General features: G+C 41.2%; 1 protein-coding gene across 1 annotated transcript in view; it reads right to left on the bottom strand.

Moving 5' to 3' along the window:
* CHSY3 (chondroitin sulfate synthase 3) overlaps positions 1–15679 on the bottom strand; it is a 137552-nt gene extending 121873 nt beyond the window's left edge. Inside the window, exons 1-2 of the mRNA XM_058828193.1 lie at positions 14819–15679; positions 12923–13206 (exon numbers count right to left, since the gene is read on the bottom strand). Coding sequence (XP_058684176.1) covers positions 12923–13206; positions 14819–15533 — 999 coding nt within the window. The 5' untranslated portion in view covers positions 15534–15679. The remainder of the gene's footprint in view (positions 1–12922; positions 13207–14818) is intronic.
* Positions 15680–22981: the final 7302 nt, after the last annotated feature.

The following is a 22981-nucleotide window of genomic DNA, read 5'->3' as shown; positions in this document are numbered from 1 at the left end:
CTGCAAAAGTTGACATCTCTCTTCCAAGAAAGCTGCCAGAGCTGGCAGGAGCAGACTGCTTCTGCACTGCAATGACTGAGCCATTTGTTTGGTATCAGTTGCAGGACTGTTGCCAACCTGAACACACAGGCATGAACTAAACTGCCTAAGAAATATAGACATGCATAAGATTTAACACACATATATTTACTACTTATTACTGAAGTTTAAAAGCTCTGAAGAAGCGTCAACACTGGAAAAAAACCATGCATTTATGCAAGTCTTGTTTTCACAAGAACATGATTGCCAAACTAGCCAAAAACCTCTTTTAAAATTTCATATATTATTTTAGATATTTCAAGGAAATTGCCTCCAACTGTCACACTGAAAAGTAGAGGCACTCTCTGCTAGCGTTTGTCACATATATATACATATGTACATGCACACGTGTGTGCACACATATACTGACACACTTCTTCAACCTTTATTTCCAGAAACAATTAATTGGAATCTTCCACTTCAATTTTTCATAAATTAAAGCATTCATGAACACTACACAGTAGATTTTTTTTTCTAAATTAGGTGTGAATTCATAGCACAAAAGGACCTGTATTACACAGTCAACATACTTTAACCAGAAACATCAACTCTGCCAGCAGACTTCAGTATTCAAGCTGCCAGCAAGTATTTGCCCTTGCTACAAAGGATGCAAAGCAAAATGGGAAACTACTGTATGTTTGTCTTCCATAGATGTTCAGCTTTAGAGTCACATTACAGATTTGTAAAAGGAATTCCAGTGTTCAAAGATAATCCTCTGGGAGTTTCTGGTCATCTACATGTTTATGTGGAGTTATTTAACTAACAATGAACAGCAGAAAAGAAAATGGCAAATGGCAGAGGATAAAGGTGAAAAACCAAAAGGTGATTTCCTTCTAAGATGCACTGAATTGCTTCCTCTATTTGAAATTAAAGCCCCCAACAAGTACCATAATGTGACTTAGCTCTTTGTGAAACAAAACCTTTATTATTCACTAACCATTTGCCTGCCAGGATGTACAAGCAGACTGGACACAATGGCTGGCATTTTCCACATGGGACATGATCACACAATACTACACATTCCCTCTCATTCTACCATAGCATCTGCCTTTGCTGTGGAGGTCACAGTGGGAACCAGGAACATTCCCTTTACACAAGAAAAGGCCATTTTTGGCTGATATTGCAACATTATGTTTAGAATGGCACAGTTTTCCAATAGCAACAGGATTAAACAGTGCAACTACTATACTAGTAAATTTTAACTCAACTGGAATGTTCTGTAGTCAGAAGTTCACTGGGTAAAAACAGCCAAAGATGACACTGACCTGGCAGTATGAACCAACTGAAAAATAGTGATGAATTTACAGAGTGACAAAGCCTTAAAAATGATAAATGGAATCCTGAGGCACAGTAGCTGAAGTTCCAGGCTGAACATTGAGCATCACAGTAGAAGTTACATGTTACATTCCCACACAATAGTACCATACATAATCCTGATCATTCATTTAAAAAAAAACAACAAAAAACAAAAAAAGAGACTGAGGCAAGTTAAAGGAAAGGTGATTAAGGGAACAGTAGGATTGTGAATCCTGATAAGTCACCAAATGAAACCTCCATAGTATCTTATCAATATAAATACAAGAGCTCTTCAAAGTAAATAAAAACAGCTCATAGAAGAAAAAATGGCTGCATACTTGCCTCAAATAAGTTTAAAGCACTACTTATTGAAGAAACTGCATTTATACAACAATATTCCAGAGGCACAAGACAAGTAAAATGGAAAATCCTACTATTTTAGACAGAGCTCAGTGTGTTTATAAAAAACTAATGATGGGATGTGTGGAAGATATCTTAAATACCTCCTCAGAGTCTGTGAATGAATGGAAATTTCAACCTGTTAAATACAAGAGCATTGCTGTCTTATTATCTGTATTGATTAACAGATGCCAAAAACTATTTAACATTTCTCATTATTATCTATTTTTCCACAGTGACCAAAGAGTAATAATTATACCACAAAACAAACAAACAAAAAAATTCTTTAAACTGCTTATAAAAAAGTAACAGAGCAATTATTTATGATTCCGTTTTTATACTACTCACTGCAGTTTCTTTTCCCATATAACTGAAAGACTTAACCCAGCAACTAGCATAAATTTTTTCTAATATCTAATCTGATTCTCCTGTCTCAGATGAAAGCCATTTCCTCTGGTCCTATCACTGCAGGCACAGTAGAAGAGACTGACCCCCACCTCACTTCAGCTTCCTTTCAGGGAGATTCAGAGAGTGATGAGCCTCCTCTTCTAGTGACGAAACAAACACAACTCCCTCAGCCACTCCTCATAAGACATGTTTTCTAGTCCTTTCATAAGCCTTGTTGACTTTCACTGGACAAGCTCCAGCACCTCAATGTCCTGGAGATGTGAGGGGGCCAAAACTGGACCTGAGGTGCAGCCTCAGCAGCTCCAAGTACAGGAGGATGATCACCTCCCTTGTCCTGCTGGCCACACTATTCTTGGTTCAGGCCAAGAATGATGCCATTTACCTTCTTGGCCTTCTTGGCCACCTGGGCACATGCTGGTTCACTCTGAGCTGGCTCTCAGTGAGCACCCCCAAGTCCCTTTTTGCCGAGCATCTCTCTCCCCCAGCCTGTAGGGCTGCATGGGTTTGCTGAGACTAAAATGCAGAAGCTGGCACCTTGTCTTACTGAGCCTCATGCAGTTTGTACTTGGCCCACTGATCGAGTCTGTCCAGGCCTCTGTAGCGCCTTCCTACCCTCCAGCAGATCAACACTCCTCCCCAGCTTTGTGATGTCTAACAAATCTACTGATTTGATTGCCAATTTTATTGATTGCCCTCAATCCCCATGTCCAGACCATCAATAAAGATGTTACACAGAACTGGCACCAAAGTCAAGCCCAGGGGTAGCAATCAGCCACCAAGTGGATTTACCTCTATTAACTACAACAGTCTGGGCCCAGCCATCCAGTGTTTTACCCATTAAAGAGTCCACCCATCCAAGACATGGGCAGTCAGTTTTTCTAGGAGGAGTACAGATAAAATAATAAAGCCACTGCTGTTCAAAACATTTTTCCAGCCATGAGTTAGGAAGCTCAGGCTGGGCAAGTTGATAAGCATACTGCAAAAAGGTCAATCTTAGCTCTCTCAGGGCTCTCGGCCCCACAAAGACTATACATCATTTATATCTCCCTACTATGATAGCGTTGCCACATTTAAGTATACGTGCCAGCACCACAGCATGGCTAGGAATTTAAGAATGGAAAGGTGGACTTTATAGACTAAAAGCTAAGGTTAACAGATTTGGAAGAGGTGACATGAGCACCAACTTCCTATGGCAATAGGAATACCAAACCATAGTTTTGGTACAGAATTCTTTCTTGAAAGTAAAAACAATAATCCATTTTTGCAAGGATGTAACAGATACACTCTATAACTCTAAGTAAGCCTCAAGCATTAAATCCCACAAAAGAAATGGAAATACACTTACATGGCCCTCTTGGACCCTCAGTATTATGTTGTTCAAAATTACTTTGTACCATTTGACAATATTTTATATTGTATTCAACTACCCTCAGTTAGGTGCAGGTTTTCCTTCTACCAAATGAAGAAAAAAATAAACCACAAAAATATAGCACAGAAAAAAAGCATGCAGAATACTAGCACCTGCTTTCATTCCTTCTTGCAGGCCAGATTCACACCTAACAGATCATTTCAAAACAACAATTAAATACATCAAAAGCACATAACAAAACTCTTTCATTTGCTCAGATAAGCACTTTCCTAGAAGCTTAGTCATTAGCTACGTTTGTTGTAGCTAAATTCCCTGACTGCTGGAACTCACTGCACTTCAGAAAATTTTGCCCCAAATTGACAAAAAAAATTACATAAAAAGTCATTGTGTTTTGTCACGATCAACAATAGGAACTTGTGCAATTCTAGTAGGATAAGAGCTGGTCCATTGGATGGGTCCTTTCTGTGACGAAAAGTCATTATGATAATAGGTGTACTACAGTCTTCAGCAGTAAAGAAAAAGCTTACAAGGAAGGCTAAAAAAAGCTATGTTAAATTGAAGTCAAAAAAATACATATATGCAGAATCAAAGGACATAGATCCAACTGGAAAGATAAATTTAAAACAAACTGAAAGCTAAATTCTTAAGCTTTACAGTGGAGAGACTGCAGTAACTACTTAGAAGCACATCTTATTCTCCAAAGGACTTCCACTGATGCCCCTGAAGGTTTGGTTATCACCTAGGCACACACTTCAAACATATGCATATGTACACATGCACATTTTCCTGCATGATGAATTACAGTGTATGTCTCATGCAGCAGCAAAAGCCACATATATTTCTACAGCATTGCAGCCACATATACTGGTGAAGAAATGCTGCATTTCTTCAATGCATTTGTTTGTACAGCATGAGGAGCTCATTCACAGATGCTACACTCAGAAAGGACCCCATGAACAAGCACTTCTCTTATACCAGCAAATCCTGGGTCAAAAGAAGCAGTGTCCCTGGTGATGAGATTTTTTGCCCTTCAGATGTTAACTTGTTCTTGAATATTTGCAAAAAAATAATAATTTAAAAAAAAAAAAAAAGTAAAACCACTTTTGGGACTCAAATGTTTTAAAAGCACTGCAAAGCACTTTTAAGCACTCCTGAAAGTATAAATTCCTTCAAAGCCAAAGTCACACACACACACAAAAGCGCCAAACCAACCAAACAAAAAGCTTACCATTATTTTAAACTTATTAAAATGAACAGTTTCAAGTTTCTAAATAAAATATCACAAACTAAAAATTAAAACCAAATAGACAGTCTGTCCAGTCAGAACCTCAGGTTTCAGCTTTCAGTATTCAACTGTATGGTTAAACCAACATATTCCAGAAGACTTGTTTTAAGACTTTTTTAAAAAGATTTTTTAGCTTTCATTTCACTAAAGGTAAAACTTCAACCGATGTGTTGAAAGTGCGTCTCAAGAGTACTACATAAAAGATAATGGAAACATATCTCAACATCCCTACATTTAAAAATAAACAAACAACTAACTCTTTTCCTAGGTTCATCTTAAGACTAAATCATACATAAAACAGCATTCAAGAAGACTGTATCAGTTACCAGACTGCTTATCCTCCTCCAGAATTTCCTAAAATTATATCTCTAGTTCAAGATGTTCTTTATTTCTGAAAGTATATGAATACTTTAAAAGATTTCTTACAGGCAAACCAAAAAATCTTTGCTTAGAGAAATACCCAGAAGCTAAAAATATTGCAGTGAGGGTGGAACTACACATTTATTTGCTCCCCAGTTCCAAATATGTACTAAAAAGTGACCAACCTGGCACTCATCTTGAGATTAAATCAGTACCTAGCACTGGTCTGATGGAATAAACTCTTCAAAGCTAGCAATTTTTGCTACAGTTTTAATATGTGAGGTATTCTTCAAGTATTTTGTGTTATGCTATGCAGTGGAAGTGACTAAATAAAAACATATTGCAGAGAATATGGTACAGCCACATATGCTGATGATGAGTTAATATATGCCTTCTCACATAAGAACTGAAAAGAGCTGGCAAGCACTTTGGTAATGAGAACTGTAAAATAGAGCAAGAAGACTTCAAATGATCCAGCTACATTTTATGCCTCGTTGTCTACCTGAAGAAAACCCCAAGAAAGATACAAACTGAAAGAGTAGCTAGAAAGCTTACTCTTCTGAAAAAAGACATATCCTACTGTAGTATTCCATTAGGTTTCAAGAATACATTTAATAGCTTTTATTTCAAATAATTTTTGTAACTCCCTCTGTTTACAACTTCCAGCCTCTCTCTTTTGTGAGTATTTTCTATTTCAGTAGAAGCATGTCTTTTGATCTCAAAAGATGTGAAGTTGGAAAGTCCAAGTCAGGAAAAAGTTATCTCTGTGAGATTTTTCTAAATTGAGATGAGAAGAGAAACAAAGAATAGCCCAGAACCAGTAACAAAACTCATCTACACTGGGGGTCAGGAGGGAGCAGGAAGAAAAAACCTGTGGGATCTCTGGTCTTTGAGAAGACTAAACACACTTTCAGTAACTCTCTACTATTTCATTTCAACTAACCATTCATCTTCAGAAAGGCTGAAGTAGGACAATCAAAAAATGTTAGTCAAAACATGATTAATTACCACAATCAGGTCTGCATATGTCATATATATATATATATATATATATATATATATGTGAAGCAGTTATTTTAGAACTTCTAAGAAAGACAAAACTTCAAAAGCATAATTCTGGAAATATCTACAGAAACTAATGCCTCCTGTGTGGTTAGGTTTACTTGATTTTAAGGTAAACTATAAAGACTATTTCAGAGAAAAAAATAAACATAAGGATTTCATCTTGCTTTGTTTCATGAATTCACTTAAAGCTGACACTAATGCAGTTATTCATCTGTTTCTGTCATTTTAAAAATGAAGCTTATTCCTTGTAGAGTAATTGAACACTGTAAAGACTGATGATCTGATGGGTTTACATGAGCTATCTCTTACAACACTTGTGCCACAATTGCATAAGCTCATGACAAACACTATTTTAAACATTTGAACACCTAGACTTCTGCACTAGACATCTGTGGAAGTACCACCTAGATATATTCAGTATCACAAAAGTCTTGAGAAAATATTTCCAATAAAATGACGGCAAACTTGAGGGAAAAAATCTAACATGGTTAGCTTTAAACATCCAGAGACACTGAGACATGGTTCAGGATATGCATAAGCAGAACTGAAGACACATTTCTAATAATTTAGGAACTTTTTTTCTTCTTGTCTGTGGGATCCATTGGTAAGTCAAAAAAGAGCTTACTCTTAAAAAGGAAAAACATTAGAATACTTGCTTTAAGAATATTCAAACATTTGCAACTGACTCTAAAGCTCTTAGCTAGTCCACTTAGTCCTCCACACAAAGGGCTGCTGTTAGATAAAAACACATTAGAAGGAAGGTGTAGCCATGCATTCTTTATACCAGGGACATGAAAACATGCCCCAGAGTCTTTCCATGTCTTGGTAACCCAGCACCAGGTGTCACAATTACCCAGGTGTAAAACTCCAAAAAGGCACGAGTAATACTTCCTCTTGGGGCAAAGCAGAAAACACAGGACAATAAACCTAAAACCAGGACAGAAATGTGAGAGACCTTAGCACTCAACCAGGTGAGAAATGGCCCTCTTAGCCCTTGGCTCCACAGATCAGATACCCTCATAGAGTGGAGCATAGCCATAGGCTTGTGTGTTCTTCTGCACATCTCCATGGTAGCTATGGGAATGCCATCTGTCACAATAAAGACGCCAAACAATGGTAACTCCAGCTCTTGCAGTTGTACTGAGCCACATGAGGAAACACTAATGACTCAGGAACATGCAATTCCCAGGGATGACTCTGCTTTCTCACCATGACATTCCTCAACTTCCCAGACAAGCTGATCATGACAGAATCAAGGACTAAGGAGGCCCAGGGTTCATGCACCCAAGGGAAGCAGTGGTCTCGGGCAGTCTCCCCAAATTCCCCATGTAAAAGAGTAAATGAATGACAGGAGGTTATGTAGAAAGCCAGAGAAAGAGAAGGAAGCCTGCACAGCACAGTCAGAGCTGGCAGCTCAAGTGAGGACCAGACAGAGCCACACAGGGCAAGAGTAATGACCTGGTTTACCACCATGCTTACAGCAATAGGATATGAATTTAAGGATTTACAGTTATTTGTATCATGTACACACAGAAACATTATACTACAATAGCATGAAAATATAACTCATTTTTCTAACCAGGTAAAAAATTTTATAAGTACAGTTAATATCACTAATCAGATAGATATTGGTAACAAATAGTTACCAATTAACAACAGCACACAAGCAATCCTGTATCAGAAAATGTCCATTTATGCAAAAAGGTCAAAGGCCTCTGGGATCATCTGATTTTTCTTCATATACTCTCAGAGACCCCTACTGCAAGAGTCGACTCTTCAAAGCATTTTTATTCTAGGATCACTGATAGCTGACTTTATGTTTTCATTAGTTTTTTTTAAAGTATTGGCTGCGTTTATGTAACTACCTAATGACGCTGTCCAAATTCAACAGCTTAAGTGGGGGTGGGGACTGCTGCTTCAAGACTGATCATTCCAATACCCAAAATGAGCAAAATACCATCCTATCATCAAAGGCACACACACTTCTAATGCTTCTGTTTGGTGCTGTTTGAACCTAAAGCTTAGTACTGATCTTCACCAAAGAGAGAGATAAAGCCTCAAATGAGATATTAAAACACATCAAGAAGGAAACCCTAAATTAAAACAGAATACATAAAGTATTTTTAGAGGAAGAGATATAAAATGGTTTACAAAGTTCCAGTGCCACCAGAGACAGTCAAAATACCAATGTACTATAAAAGAAAAGTTTCTGAACACACAGCTTGATCCAAAGAGGCATTTTCCCATGAAATGTACGGCAGTATTTACTGTAACTACTGAGAATCAACAACGAATAGGATATTAGGGAGCTGTTTTAATAAAAGAGTGTTGTAGTAATGAAACTGTATTCTATGGTTGTCCTTGAACTTTGGAAACAAATAGGGAAAAAAAACTGGGAAAAATAGATATATCATTTAAGTGAACTACTTGTATGTACGAAGTACCATTATTTTCTTTCAGCATCAACCTACACAGTACCAAAGGATCAATACTGTATAGGATGTTTTGAAGGAATGTAGTTTTTAACTCTAAAGTGAACATACCAAGCACTGGACTTGATAATCCTTATGGGTCTCTTCTACCTTAAAACATTAGATATGATTTTCATCCATAAAAAGGGAAAAACGACTACAAAAAGAAAAGCTTTGCAAGCATTTGAATATATGTTACAAATACACCAATGAATTGTCTTTAGACATTTTATGCTGCATTTTTCATTTTCTAAAAAAACACATTTTCTGGTAATATTTATACCCTGACAGTGCCCCCTTCAATTGTTATAGTCACTTATTTCATACATAGCATTTTATTTCACCATTTTATGGAGCTACACTATTTAATCTGTTCAAATCTCAGGTTATAAATTACAAAATGGTCTTCTGAAACCCCAAATATATTTAGAAAAAAAGGTGGAGGGAAGGGAAGAGAGCTAAAGCAATCAGCTCTTTATTTCAAATCATCCTTTATACTCAAGTTCCTCTTAAACAGAAAATTGAGGGAGTACACAGCATCTCAGTTTTAAAACTATACTTTTGTTTTCAAAAGAATGGAAAACACATTACTCACTAAAAGCAAGCTAATTTCTTCATTCCTTTAAAATAAAAACATTTGAAGGCTTCAAAATCAGTGGAAGAGAGTGACAGCTTGAAATATGCATTCTGAAAACAAATCAAAAGGCCCTTTTAATCTTTAGTTTCTTGTTTGGGGAAACAGAAGATGCTATGACCTTACAAAAACTAGAAGACTATTTACAGAGATACTTTGGACAAATTTTTCAGTTTTATTTTACCTCAATCATTGAGGTATAATCACTGCAATGCTCAATCATTGCAGCATCATCAAAACTAAGGATAAAATAAAACATAATCGAAAAAATATAGCAGAAGAAAGGTGGATCTTCTGTAGAAAGAAAATGATCCATCCAAAATACACTTCTAGCAGACTCCTCCTCATGAAGGAAGGAAATGGACTAGATTTAGGCTACAGTTCAACTGTTGCTTCCAGACAATTTGAATCCAAGCTGCTCTCAAGAAGCAGTTTGACACTTTTCCAGCTGTGACCACCTACTTTTCTCCTGATGCTCATGCTCAGCAAAGTGGATCCTGCCCCTGTTCCAGCTCACACAGGGCTGCACAAGTCCATCAGAGGACAGCAATCAAAAAGAGACACTAACCTGAGTGTCCTTTCTGTCCTCCATTTTTCACAAGGACCCTACAACCACTGTCATTAGATTTACTCTGTCAGCAATCTAATGACTACTTCTTTATTTAGAGTGGAGGAGCTCCATCAGCAGAGACAGAGAGAGGCTCATCACCTCAGCTGTGAGTCACTTGGTATGTGGGAGACCCAATCTTTAGCCCTGGCTTCAAATCTGGCAGAATTAGAATTTAACTCTAGAAAGCTCAACATAAGAATGGCTCACTGCAGGCTCATAAACCTTTTCTCATTCATTCTTACAACAAAAAAATGTAAAAAAATTCTTAAAAGAATGCCAAATTGTTACCCTCTCCTTGTCAGCAAGCATATTATGCATATAAGCTACCATATGCTTGCTGGCTAACCCTAAGTAGCAGCAGAACAAACTCTCACAGACAACCAGTCAACTACACCAGCTGAGCCATCCAGCAAAGATTATGCATTTCAGGTTTTCTTAGCAAGTCTTTGACTTTCCAATCCAGTTCTTAAAAAAGAAATCTAGTGAAAAATAAGGCAACAGTGATTCAACTCTTCTGGAGCTAAAAAGCTCCTATGAATTTTAATTGTTTCCAGCTTACATTGATCTTTACCAATACATACAAACAAAATCAACTAAGTTCATAATAATCTTGCAGTTCAACAGGACTGTTTAATACCTATACAGAACAAGAGGACTTCAGGACAAAAGTGCAACTGGCTATACAGGAAGTCCTGGCCCCAATCTTAGATTTTGTGCACATGTATCTGAAGGAATATTCCCCCTCTAGCACAGAGAGAGTTTTTCTGATCTAACACAGGAATGAAAAAGCACACAGAAACAGTTTCAGTGCCCCAGGGAAAAAAAAAAAAAAAAAATCACTCTTTTCACCAAATAATCTAGCAATCTGTGACACACAGATCTGCTCAGGTAGAGTATCATTCTGTTGCACAGCACAAACTATGCCAAAGCACAAATGCAGCTTCTCTTTCCATACACCTCATTTCACTCCCTCCAATCTAAATAGGTTTAATGCTGGGATAACATCCTAAGCAGCTTTGTCTTAATCATCTGCATTTTCCCAAGCAGCTTCTGCACTGGCAACAAAGATTCTTCAGAATCAGACAGAAATACTGGTCAGAAATTAGTAGGGACTGTTGCAATGCCCAATATATTTTTTCTTCTTGTATTTTTTATTACATAGACCCACGTCCTTCAAGAGCAACACACAATCAAGACTGTTGTCACTCTATTCCAGATCCCCATACAAGCATGAGGTTTTTTTCAGAAAGTTTGTTTCCAGGTCTCAATCCTACCATGAAAAGTTGAGCTTCTGGACTTTCATATAAGTCAGTCTCCAAAACTGTATATTTTTGTTCCATCCCCCTTAAGATCAGTGCCTGGAGTGAACATTTCCCGACATTCAGCATCAAAATAAATTATAAGCATGATGACAATACTATTGGTTCCCTTTTTCCCCAGGTCAAGCCATAAGAACAAAGGCAAAACCATGATACAACTGTCAAGGCAGAATCTTAATACTGTCACCTGATGCTAATCAGCAAGCACCACATGCCCACAAGGACTGGAAATATCCTTGTACAGACACAGCCCAAACACATCAGAGCATAACACTAGGCTGTGGATGTACCATGCCATCTTGATGTCTGACAAGGAACCACTGCTCCTACATACTTCTTCTACATAGACTTCCATCAACACCATAAATGCCTTCCCCACTCTGCCAGAGCAACAGGAGTATTACTTCACAGTGACTTTTACAGCACATAATGAAAAAGTCTCCAAAAGCATCTTTCTACTGTGAAGCAAAGAAGATGTTTCCTAATTAGTACTAAGTGTGTAGTATTTTCTTTCATTTACCTGTTTAGATACACTGTAGCCTACCAAAGCTATTTATAAATGGTCACCCTTCCCTGGGCCATTCAGAAAAAAAATGGTATTACACAAAATTAATTATTTTTTCTGACTTTTTGACACTAAATACCACATAACCTCTTTCTGCAGCCTGAATTTTTTCCTGATTAATGAGGGAGTGCCACCAGAGCAAGCACATATTAATATTACAGAATTGGTCAAAATAAGTGAAATAATATTAATCATGTTAGGTTTCACCCCTTACCCTTTCTTATAGTTGTATACTGAGCCTATTTTCATCAATGAAGATACTCTTGCAAATTACTACAATAATTCCAGAGAAATCATCATGAATTTTAGTTATGGCATTGCAGATAAACTTTTTGCAACAAACCCCTATTACTTTAGAAAATGCTACTAGTGAACGAAGTAATTTGTAACTAAAATTAGTTCAGGGTAGGAAAATATGTTACACTGTGTAACTGTGTTCTTAATCCATTTTAACACTGTTCTATGCTAAGAAAAACACTATTACTAAACACTATTATAGAAGGGCAGTGTAACAAATTTCATTTCTGTTAAAAAAAAAAAACAACAACCCAATCAAACAACACCTATTTCTGCTTTTGTCAATAACAAACTTAAATAAAATACATCTGAGTAATCAAGAAGATACAGGCAATTCTTCAAACACCACAATATATTTTAAGAGACTGTGATGCAGAGCAAGCAGATATGCCTCATGCTTAACCAAACTTGAAAAGACTGCTTGAAAAAATCTGTTCTGAACCTAATATATATCAAATACAACAGCTTCCTGTCAAGGATTGTTTTGAAATCCTCTAGGTAATGCTCTAGCAACTTACAGCATAGCAACATGGCTGCAGTAATTGTGACCAACAAAAGCTGTAAGACACAAGTAGAAATAAATATGATTGCAGCAAAATGCTGTGATAGTTTTCTTCTCTTTTTTCCTTACAGTCTGCAGTTCACATTCTGATGCAAACACTGGAAGATAATTAAGGTGGAAAGACATTGCAGATACAGCTACTTACCTTGTAAGATGGAAAACTCTGTAAACAAATAGCACACTGCAATTTACACTGTCACTTACCTCATAGGACCAAACGCACTGAGTTCCTCCAAACCTCCGGACACACCTGCCCACTTCTACATCCTCATGAGTGGTGTACATTTCTCGTAGGCATTCACCTATATGTGGCACCATCCTCCGGAGAACTTCCCGGCTGAAGATCATTCCTGGCCCTCCCATGCAGAAATTTTCTCCAGGCTCCAGCCCCAGCTTTCCGAGTTCTTCAATATTACCCAGACCAGTCTGCCCCAAATACAGAGGTTTACTGCTGTTCAGTGAGCGAAGAAACTCCTCCAATTTTTCACCTGATAGAAAGACAAGATTGCTGTTATTTCTCCGGCTACTCTGCCAGCCATCTCTTTTCCTGTACTTCAAGCTTTCATAAAAATATAACAGGTACCTGAGACTGTCAGAGGAAATAACTTCCAAAGCAATATTCTACACCTTATGGAAAACATTTTTGGACAAGTTAACAGTTTTTTTAAAATTAACATTACAATGAAATTTTCCTTCCAGCCAAAAGTTGGAATATGGTCAAAACTTAATTTTTAACAGTGAACTTTGTTCTGTTCAAACAATACTGATGGAAAGCACTTGCTAGTATGAAAGTCCCTAAAGTTGGACAATTTGGACAATACAGTTCCAGGTGGAGGAGGAAAGAGAGTGGATGGGAAATACCAAGTAAGATTTTAATATGATTGTTTTTTGAAAATACCAGAGCAAATCTAAATCAATGAAGAAAAACATGTTTAATCCTTGGAAGGAGAGTAAAACTCTTGTTAGTTTCAAATAGTTCCAGTGCCACAATGTTTATACAGTTTTCCTCCAAATCCCTTAGGTAGTTATTTTAGGAAACTTTGTTCAATATTTATTTGAAATTAAGTTTCCAGATAGGTTTAATTTGGTACTACGAAATCTATTAAAGACAAGCTCAGTACAACTTCGAAATGAGCTCAGAGTAAACACAACTTGACGTCTGCAACAGAATGCGTGTGTATATATATTTATACACATGTGTACATCTGCAGCTATTTGAAAGGTGAATGACAGCTGATAAGCAAGCAGCCTATTAAAAGACTCAAAATTAACTGACAAACAGGGAAGGGTACAGCCACCACCTATGAACTTACTACAGTGTAAGCAACTGAGCTCACAACCTGGGCTTATGCTTTCAACTTCGGCTTCCCTTTCCTAAGTGCGGGAATGCCAGCCTCAAGCACAGACCAAAAGGAAGCAGGCTGCAGAACAACACGTCCTAACGCTGCTATGAAACTCGCACGGGAGCAGGGCTGGCGCTGCCCGGAGGCACCCGCTGCACCGAGCAGCAGCTCCACTCCGCTCGCCCAGCCCAGGGTGGAGGCAGGCGGGGAGCTGGTACTGGTGACAGCAGCACCGCTCCCGAGGAGTCCTGCACCGACCCCACCGGGGGCCGGGGCGAGGCGCGACCGCCAGACACCCTGCGGTCGGGTCGTGGGTCCTGCATTGCCTCGCAGCCCGCCGCGCCCTGAGGACCAGACCCTCTCCGCCGGACCACGGCAGAGGCTCGTCCGGAGGATCGCCACGGAAGGGAGGGCGGGGACGGCAGCACCGGGACCACATGCCCATCCAAGGGACCGCTCACTGTGCCCGGCGTGGTACAGCCCGCAGTTTTGGCTCTCCAGTGAGTCGCGGCCTCCACAGAGACGGCCCGGCCCGGGCACGTCGGGATTCCCCCAGGGATGAGGCGGGTCCCCATGCCCCACACACTGGGGCTGGAAGAGAACGCCGGCGGGGCCGTGGCAGGTCGAGGCACCCCATGCACTCCCCGCCCCAGGCTGGAACCGAGTCTCTCCCAGACGCACCGTGGGACTCCGCCGGGCTCCCAGCCATCGCTCCCCTTCCTCCCTGCCTCCCGCCGGCGGGATGCGCCCCGGTCACCTTTTATGTAGACGTCGTCGTCCGCCCGCATGAACCACTCGTACTTGTCCAGGTAGTGGTCGTGCATGTACTTGATCATCATGAAGGACTTCTTCTGCGGCGGATAAGAGTCGTCCACTCCTGGCAGGGCGACGACGGGCAGCGGGGGCATCCCGGGGGGCGCGGCGGAGCCCTGGCTGGAGAAGAACTCCACGCGGCCCGGCACCGAGGGCGCCCACGTCCGCTGAGCCGCCACCGCCCGACTGCCCAGGTACTTCTGGGCCGTCATCACCCCCACGTAGAGGAAGTTGCGGGGCTTGGTGCAGCCCTGGGCTCCCCCCCAGTCCCCGCTCCCGTTGTGGCTGCCGCCAGGCCGGCCGCTCCGCTTCTCGCCGCCCTCGTCCTCCTCCTCCGGCTCCCCTTCCCCGCCGGCAGCGGGGCTGGAGACCGTGCCCTCCGCCGCCGCCGGCGGCAGCTCCCAGGGGCTGCTCCTGAAACTCGTGCCGCCCAGCACCGCCGCTGCCCCCGGTGGCGCCTGCTGCCCGCCCGCCGCCGCCGCGCCCCGGGCCGCCCCCGGCCCCGCTGCGCGGCCGTAGTAGGAGCAGAGGCTGGCGCCGCGCCGCTTCTTCTCGCTGAGCTCGGCCACTCTAGGGGCGATGAGCCAGGAGGCGGCGGTGAAACCCAGCACCAGCCCCAGCAGCACGCTCAGCCAGGGTCTCCGGGATCGCGCTGCCATGTCGCGGGCGGGGCGGCTCCCGGAGCAGCAGCAGTCCCGCTGGAGGCGACCCCCGTCCCGCGGCGGCCTCAGGCGCGGCGTCTCCCGCCGCGGGTCCCTGCCCCGCCGCGGCGGCCCGGGCGGCTGCGCTGCTCCCGAGTCAAACTTCTGCGGGCGGGAGGGCGGCGGAGCGAGAGCGGCGGCGCCTCCGCTCCGCTGGCACCTTGTCCCCGCCGCGGCTGGTCCCTCCCTGCCCCTCCCACCGCTCAGCCTCCTCCGCCCCGGCCCCCGCGCAGCGCCCGCCGCCTTCCTCCGCGGCTGCCGAGCGCCTCACCCCGGAGGGCGCCTCCGGCTCCCGAGCTGCGCCGGAGAAGTGGCGGCCGCCGCCGCTCCGGAAGGAAACGATTTTTTTAGATGCCTCTCGCGGATGCCCCGCGCCGCGGCCTCGGCACCCGGACGGGCCCCTCCGGCGACCCTCCTGCCCGCTGGGGCGGGGGCAGGCCGGGGTTGTCCCCCGGGCGGTGCGGAGGGGTGGGGCTCTCCCCGACAGCCTCCCTTAGCTCTGATCCTGCGGTGCGTCCCGGACCCGCTGTCTCAGCGGGCGAGGCCGGGGTCTCATCATCGTCATCATCCGAGGGCGACCACGGGGCTCCGGATAGGACCGTTCCGCCCGGTCATCTTCTTCAGACGGGTGGTCATGGAAGGGAGGTCCGGTATCTCGTGTCGGGAGGAGAGAAGCCCTCTCCGCTGCCCCCACTCTGGCCTCTGCTTTCTGCCCCTGACAGTTCACAACTCCCCAGCTAAGAGTGTCTTTTCCTGTGGCGTGGATTCCCACGGCCTGAGTACATCATTAGTATAAGTATTGTTAGCATTATTGGTACTGTTAACATTTATTCTCATGAGCTCCAAGATCCCGGAGCATTACTTCCTCATCCTCCTGACCTCTGGGTAACGACACTGTCCACAGTCCAGGATGACTGACAGCAGGAATTAAATGTTCAGGACACTGTGCCTACAGGGACCGTTTTAATTCTGAAGTTTAAGGTTGCTAGCATATGCTCCACATTTATATACATCCCTTATTTAATTGTGCAAGATGTCTATCTCAAACAAAAAGCCATAAATTGCTCTTCACATCCATTGGTCTTTTCACTGAAATGCATCGATACGACAGATCCAATACCATATAATAGTTTTCAGCAAACCCACCCATTTTCGTGGCTAATCTGTGGCAATGTCTATCACGTCACTTTATCAACTGTCAGACACATGTCAGTGTGAGAAGCTGGTGTTCTGTGATGTTAGCAGAAGTACACAAAGAGTGAGAGAAAAATTTCAAGCCTTTTCGGAAAAAGACAGATACTGCTTTACCCACCAAACAAAGCAAGTCTACTCTGCATAGTCTTTAGCAGCAAAGAGGTCACTTGTTGAAGTAATTTGCAGTTTTTCCATGTGACTCCACCACATGCAGTGAGCAGGCTGTGTGCTTTTGTGTTTTTGAGATGTGGAAGCATCAGACTCAGGAAGCATACCCTATGGCTTCTGCAGGACTGAGTGTCCTTTTCAAGCAGCCCGTCATTAATTTCCTCTCCATGTGCACACAGGCTGGCACATTCATAACACCAATCAGTAAGGCACTAGGCATTCACTCCAGCTGTTACCGCTAGAAACAACAGCCCAAGTGTTGTGTTTGGATGTAGGAACGCACCAAGATGTTCTATGATACGAGCAACAAGGTAGCAAATCCTGGGTCTGTCTTCCCCAAGCTACTAACAGACGAGCTAAGTGGAATGGATGTCCTCCAGAAAGGCTTTACAATGGCATTAGGAATAACCAGTGTTATGAGCATCTCAGCTTTCTTTAGGAGCCTTGTGTTTCAAAGTACTACCTCCCATCCCTTCCCTCCAGCTCCTTGCAAACAGCTGGGAGTTCCTGGGCTGTGGTGAGTCATGTGCAGTACAGCCTCCTGTGGTAAAGGCTCCTTGAGACCTACGCAACCCCGTCATCATGGTGTCCTAAGTTTTCAGTCAACTTACTGCTCTGGGGTTGCAGAGGTACAAAATGCGACACTAAGCCACTTCCCTTGCTTATGCATATACTGAAATTACTCCAGTCAGTGTCAGCTGCACCGGCTCCTCAGATCTAACAGCTCTTATTTTGGTCACAAAACAAGGTGTAATCACCATGAGAGTGGATTATAAAGCCCTTCACACACTTCTGAGTTGAAAATGGACCTCAAAATGTTGTGTATTATCAAAATAATTTATATAGAAATTGAATATAAGATGTGTACCTATGTGCATCTGTATTTTTAGTTCAATATTATTCCACTGTTTTGATACACTGCAGAGAAATCTGTTGAAGGTTTGTAGGATTTAATGGACACAAACATAGACTGGACCACTTTTATAGGAGCAATGGTGGCATCTAGTGGTTAACAGTAACAGTCCTGTACCTGTGTCCAGAATGCCTTTAAAAATCATATTAAAGGCATCTAAAACATCATATATATTAACTTCATAGGATCCATAGGAGGAAAGCACTGACTAAATCTAACTGCCCTTTAAGAGTTCCATTAGGAAGAAAGAATAATAATGGTGAATGTCATTTCCAAAACCAAAAATAAAAATAAAAGCCTTAAAAAAGTGGTGGCAAGTGGATATGCCTAGAAAGGAGAAGTTTAAGGCTGGAACATATTAATTTGAGCTATTAATATATTAATATTAATATATTATATATTAACATTAATCCTATATTAATATATTAATATAGGAATATAGGAATTAACGGAGTTATTTCTTTCACGAATCAGACAAATCTGAAAAATTTGCAGGTGGATGGCAGAGTTCAAATCCAAACCAAAACTTTTTTCACTGCTTTTTCACTTTCATTCTTTGAAATCAGCAAATAACACCCTTTTAAGTGTGTGAGATTTTAAAACAAAATAGAGCATTTGACTCAAAGTGACAGAAAATAATGTGTCCACTCCACAAAAACAGCTCATATCAGAGCTAGCACACACACCTGCAAAAGATAAAGAAATATCAATTGTCTTTGAAGAGGAAACTGATATGTGGAAAGAAAACTCTATAACCCACAGGTGTATTTTTTCAGCACTGAGGTGCATGGGGGGATATCTCCTCCAAAGACATGCACACCCTGGAGACTTGCCCTTCTCTTTTTATTTTCTACAAACTAGGGTTACACAATATGCGTAATACTTACTAATTTCCTAACCCTTCTTGTCCCCACTTCATATTAAAATTAGCTCCACGCCTCTTTGCAGCTGTGCACTGCTCCTTGTTGGTCACTCTGGTGGTCATCTGGGGGTCTTTGGGGCTGAAGTAAGTGATCTTCCTCTCAGCTGAACTTTTCACCTTGTCTCCTTGGACGTGCTCCTTTTAGTCCTTTGACCATCTTTCAGACTTTGGTACCATTTTTTCCCAGCTTAGGGGTCCAAAGAATCCCCTCATCCCGTGGTGCCTTTGTCCTTGCATCCTGCTTACACATTCTACCTCTTTATCTTATCTTGTAGCCTTGGTCTCTTCCTGCTCTTGTGGGAGCAGTAAACATTTCATAATGTTTTGTCAGCCCTCCTTTTTTAGTTAAAGCATTTCTTGATTCTTGATTCCTAATTCTTAATTTCTCTGTTTCTAAACTTACAGGAGCTCTAAACTTGAAATTCCCCTTGGGCATTTGGTTTCACTAGGGAGGCATACAGACATCATTTACAGAGAAGTAGTTGTAACTGCCAAGCATTCTATAACATTTTTGTAGGCGCATTCATTGATACACCTGGGTAATCATATTCATTAATAGCATCTTAACAAATAAATTATCTTTGGTCTTCATTCTTATGTTTCAAAACTCCTCAGGGTTTATGGCTGAGTTTGGTATTTTTACATTGTGTTTGCGTTATTGCAACATCTGTCTCTATAACCATTTGCATTTCTATGTACTGTTTCATTCTGGAAGGTAACTATATGTCCAAAATATTAACCCTCACAGACATCCAGCTGCATATGGTTAAAGCCTTTCCTATTGATTTTGCTAGTCACCAGATCCAGACAAATCTTGGATAAATATACCCCTTTTTTTCAAGAGAGGTCAGCTCCTTATGCCCTTATGGTCCATCTTGGTTTGAAAAATAGGTGTCTGTGAAGGAAGGTGGGAACCTCCCTTGGAACAGAAAAAAAAAAAGACCCCCTTTCCTCTGAATAATTATAACTTTGAAATTAAGGGGGTTTCAGGCAGATATGGGAAAAGGAATAAAAGTTCTTTACTTGTATGTGTATTTGTAAGAAGGCAAACAAACAACAACAACGGCAGAGACAACAAAAAGAGGCAGAGAACAAAGCACGTCTGAGGAAATTGGTTGACTTTTTTCCCTTTTTTTCCGTGGCAGGAGGTGGGTTTTGCTGGGACCAGGGAAGGTGACTTCCAGTTGGCAGCGCCTTCCCTGTACCTGTGGAAACCCTTGATCGTCATAGCTCACTATCTCGGTTTACACAAAGCAGGCACAGTTTGTTTAAAGAATATCAAAACTTCCTGGGTTTTCGCACTGAAATTGGTAGGGTGGAGTTAAGGTTAAATATCCCATGCAAACCCTTTTCCTGCCTCCTGCTTGGGAAGTGAATCCTACCTTGCCAACGCCACCCTTCCCCTTCAGTGGGGAGGGGCCCGGGAATCCCGGGGTTTCCCCTGAGGCACCCGAGCAGATGGTGAAAAGGTCTTTTTTTTCTTAGCGGGGCAGGGTATTAATGAGACCCCAGTGCCTGTGGTGTCGCTCCCACGAGCAGAGCTCACCCACGGTAGAGGAAGGCAGCGGGAGACGGAGCCTCGCAGTGCCGGCGAATTCTCCCTGCGGCCACCACAGCCTCTCTCCCCTTCGATGCCGACATCGAGAGAGGGAGAGGAGCTGAGCCTAGCCGCTCTCTGTGGTATCTTTGCCCTTCCAAAGAGAAAACCACACAGGTAAAGAGAGCAGCCAGCTGCACCCTTGCCCCTCCTCCTCCTCCTCCTCCCAGACACATCTTTTTTTCCCTAAAGTATCGATAGTTACTGTTTCTTAGCAACAGATGGGATAAAATTCCATGAGAAAGAAACAAAAGGAATAATCCTAACGCCCAACACAGTTTTATCAGAATTTCCTTGAAGAGAAATTAAAGCTTGTGCTGCAGGAAGCCAACTGCAATATCTTGCTCCTTCACTATTGTCCACAGAGCCAATTCTGATGCTCATACACACAGTCCTGTTCCAGACCTAAATCAGTGAAGTGCAACAGGTACCACTAAAAATAAAACCTTTGTGCCTTCTAGAATTATTTGCACTTCTGAAAATCCGTCAGTAATTACAATTTTAGATTCAAGATGATTTCCCAGCATCAGCTATTACTAAACCCATCTTTTATTTGGGGAAAATTAACAAATTAGACGATCTGCAATTTAAAGAAAAATGTGCAGTTTCATACACAAATAAAAACAAAATTTAAATAATATGATAGACTATGCTGGGAAATCTGTACTTCTGAATATCTGTTTAGATTTAACATTTTGTCCATTATTAATGAAAACATATTATTACAGAAAAGTTTACATGGACAATTTATATGTACATTTTTTTGACCTGCTTTATTTTTACTGCTATTTCAGACTGTTTATCTTGTCTGTACTTTGTAGTTGTTTTCCCTCTATTCATAGAAGAGAAATAAATGAGACAAAATATTTTACAAATAGAAGACCTCCATACATATCTCCCACCTCTATATGGGATACACTGAAAGGTTTAAAGTGGTGGACAGCAGTGTTTACTCTCTTCCTTGTCAGGTACCCCTACAGCCATGGACTAGAATGGAAGATAGTCTCAAGTTTAAACAGGTTTGTCTTAACACTTTTGTCCCACATTATTGCCTACTACTCTAATGAGAGATGAAAGATTAAAAGAAAGTCAGCAAAGTTGCTATTTGAAAGAAGGTCAGCAAAGTGTGCCTCCAAATGCTTAGGACAGATAGAAAGCCAGTGCACGTCAATCCTGGTGGAGAGGTAGCTGTAGCTATAAGGAGCACAACTGAAAATTTCTCTTTTAAAGACTTCAGCAAACAAATTCTCCATGCACTCTGAGAACAGCCTGGAAGGAGGAAGATCAAGATTCAAGCTGAAAGCCATTCTTGTTTAACACAACTTCCCTGCAATATCTGCAGCAGGAAAATGAAAAACACTGTGTAGTGCTTTCTTTAAAAATTGTAAAATATGTTCATAAGACTAAAAAAGTTTTTGTTTTGATAGCTTTAACTAATTGTTTTACTATCAAAGTTAATAGAACCATGTGCTTAACCTGGCCACAAGAGGTCTTTTTTTCTTTTTCTGTCTTGGAAACAAAAGAAGATAAAATAGAAGATTAATTTCTAATAGAATAGCAGTATCTTATGTGCACAAATACGTTACTGGTTAATCTGCAGACCGCAGAAATGCATGTGAGGAAATGGTGTGACATACTTTGTTGTGTGGTGTGGGAAAGGTAGAAGTCACTGCTTTAAGGCTGCTCAAGCAGTTTGAAAAGAAAAATCTGGCAAAGTAAACAAAAATCTAAACTAAGTTAAAAAAAAAATCCACTCAGAAGAAAATTCTGGAAAGGAAATAACAGTATGTCTACAGACATGAGTAACTATTGCTCCCAGAGAAAGAACTGAATAGTTATCTTTCATTATAAACCAACAGAAACAAAATAATTAATAACAATAAACACATATGCATCTTCCAACATCCAGTGTCAATTAACCATGTGACATCTTACAGTGAAAAACTAGAAGGAGAGAACTGTATGGTCATTAGTCTGATCCTAGGTGCGTTGGTTTTGTGCATTTATGTAATCCTTTTTTAAAGACCTGTTGAAGAGGTAATAAATTGATAGCAAACAACATTTTTTCCAAGTTTGTTAGGAATTTTACTCAAATATGACTTCTATTCAGATTTGACATCAAGGTCACCTAAAAGAATAGCCTTGTAGTTTGTGACTTTAAATGTCTGGATGAAGGACAAATAAGGATAGTTACAAGATTGACCCTCTTCATTAAACATTGCAATGACATTATTTTGCAATTGTTATGTAAAGCCTTAAAAAAATTTCTTCTGTATGTCACTTTTCCCTCTTGAACCTAGAGACATATTTCCAAAGTCTGAATTAAGAATACAAAGAATTATACTTAAGAGAGCAAAATAAGAATTATGATTAGACTCCACTCTTTCAGTGTGTCAGTACTCTGAACTTAAGTAGAAGCCATCCCATTGAATTTGTTAGGATTTTGGATGTGTCAGCTTCTTGTTCTTATTATTAGATGAATGTATTAGTAATCATACTAAGATTTCTAAAAAAGCCAGACAAGAGCTAAGCATTATGAGATTATTTTCCTTGAGAAGTTTAATATGTTGTCTGCTGTAGCTAATCACACACGGGATTAGAAAGCCTGGCAG

The sequence above is a fragment of the Poecile atricapillus genome, chromosome Z (assembly GCF_030490865.1).
Source record: "Poecile atricapillus isolate bPoeAtr1 chromosome Z, bPoeAtr1.hap1, whole genome shotgun sequence".
Classification (NCBI taxonomy): domain Eukaryota; kingdom Metazoa; phylum Chordata; class Aves; order Passeriformes; family Paridae; genus Poecile; species Poecile atricapillus.
This window is presented reverse-complemented; position numbering and strand designations above follow the sequence as displayed.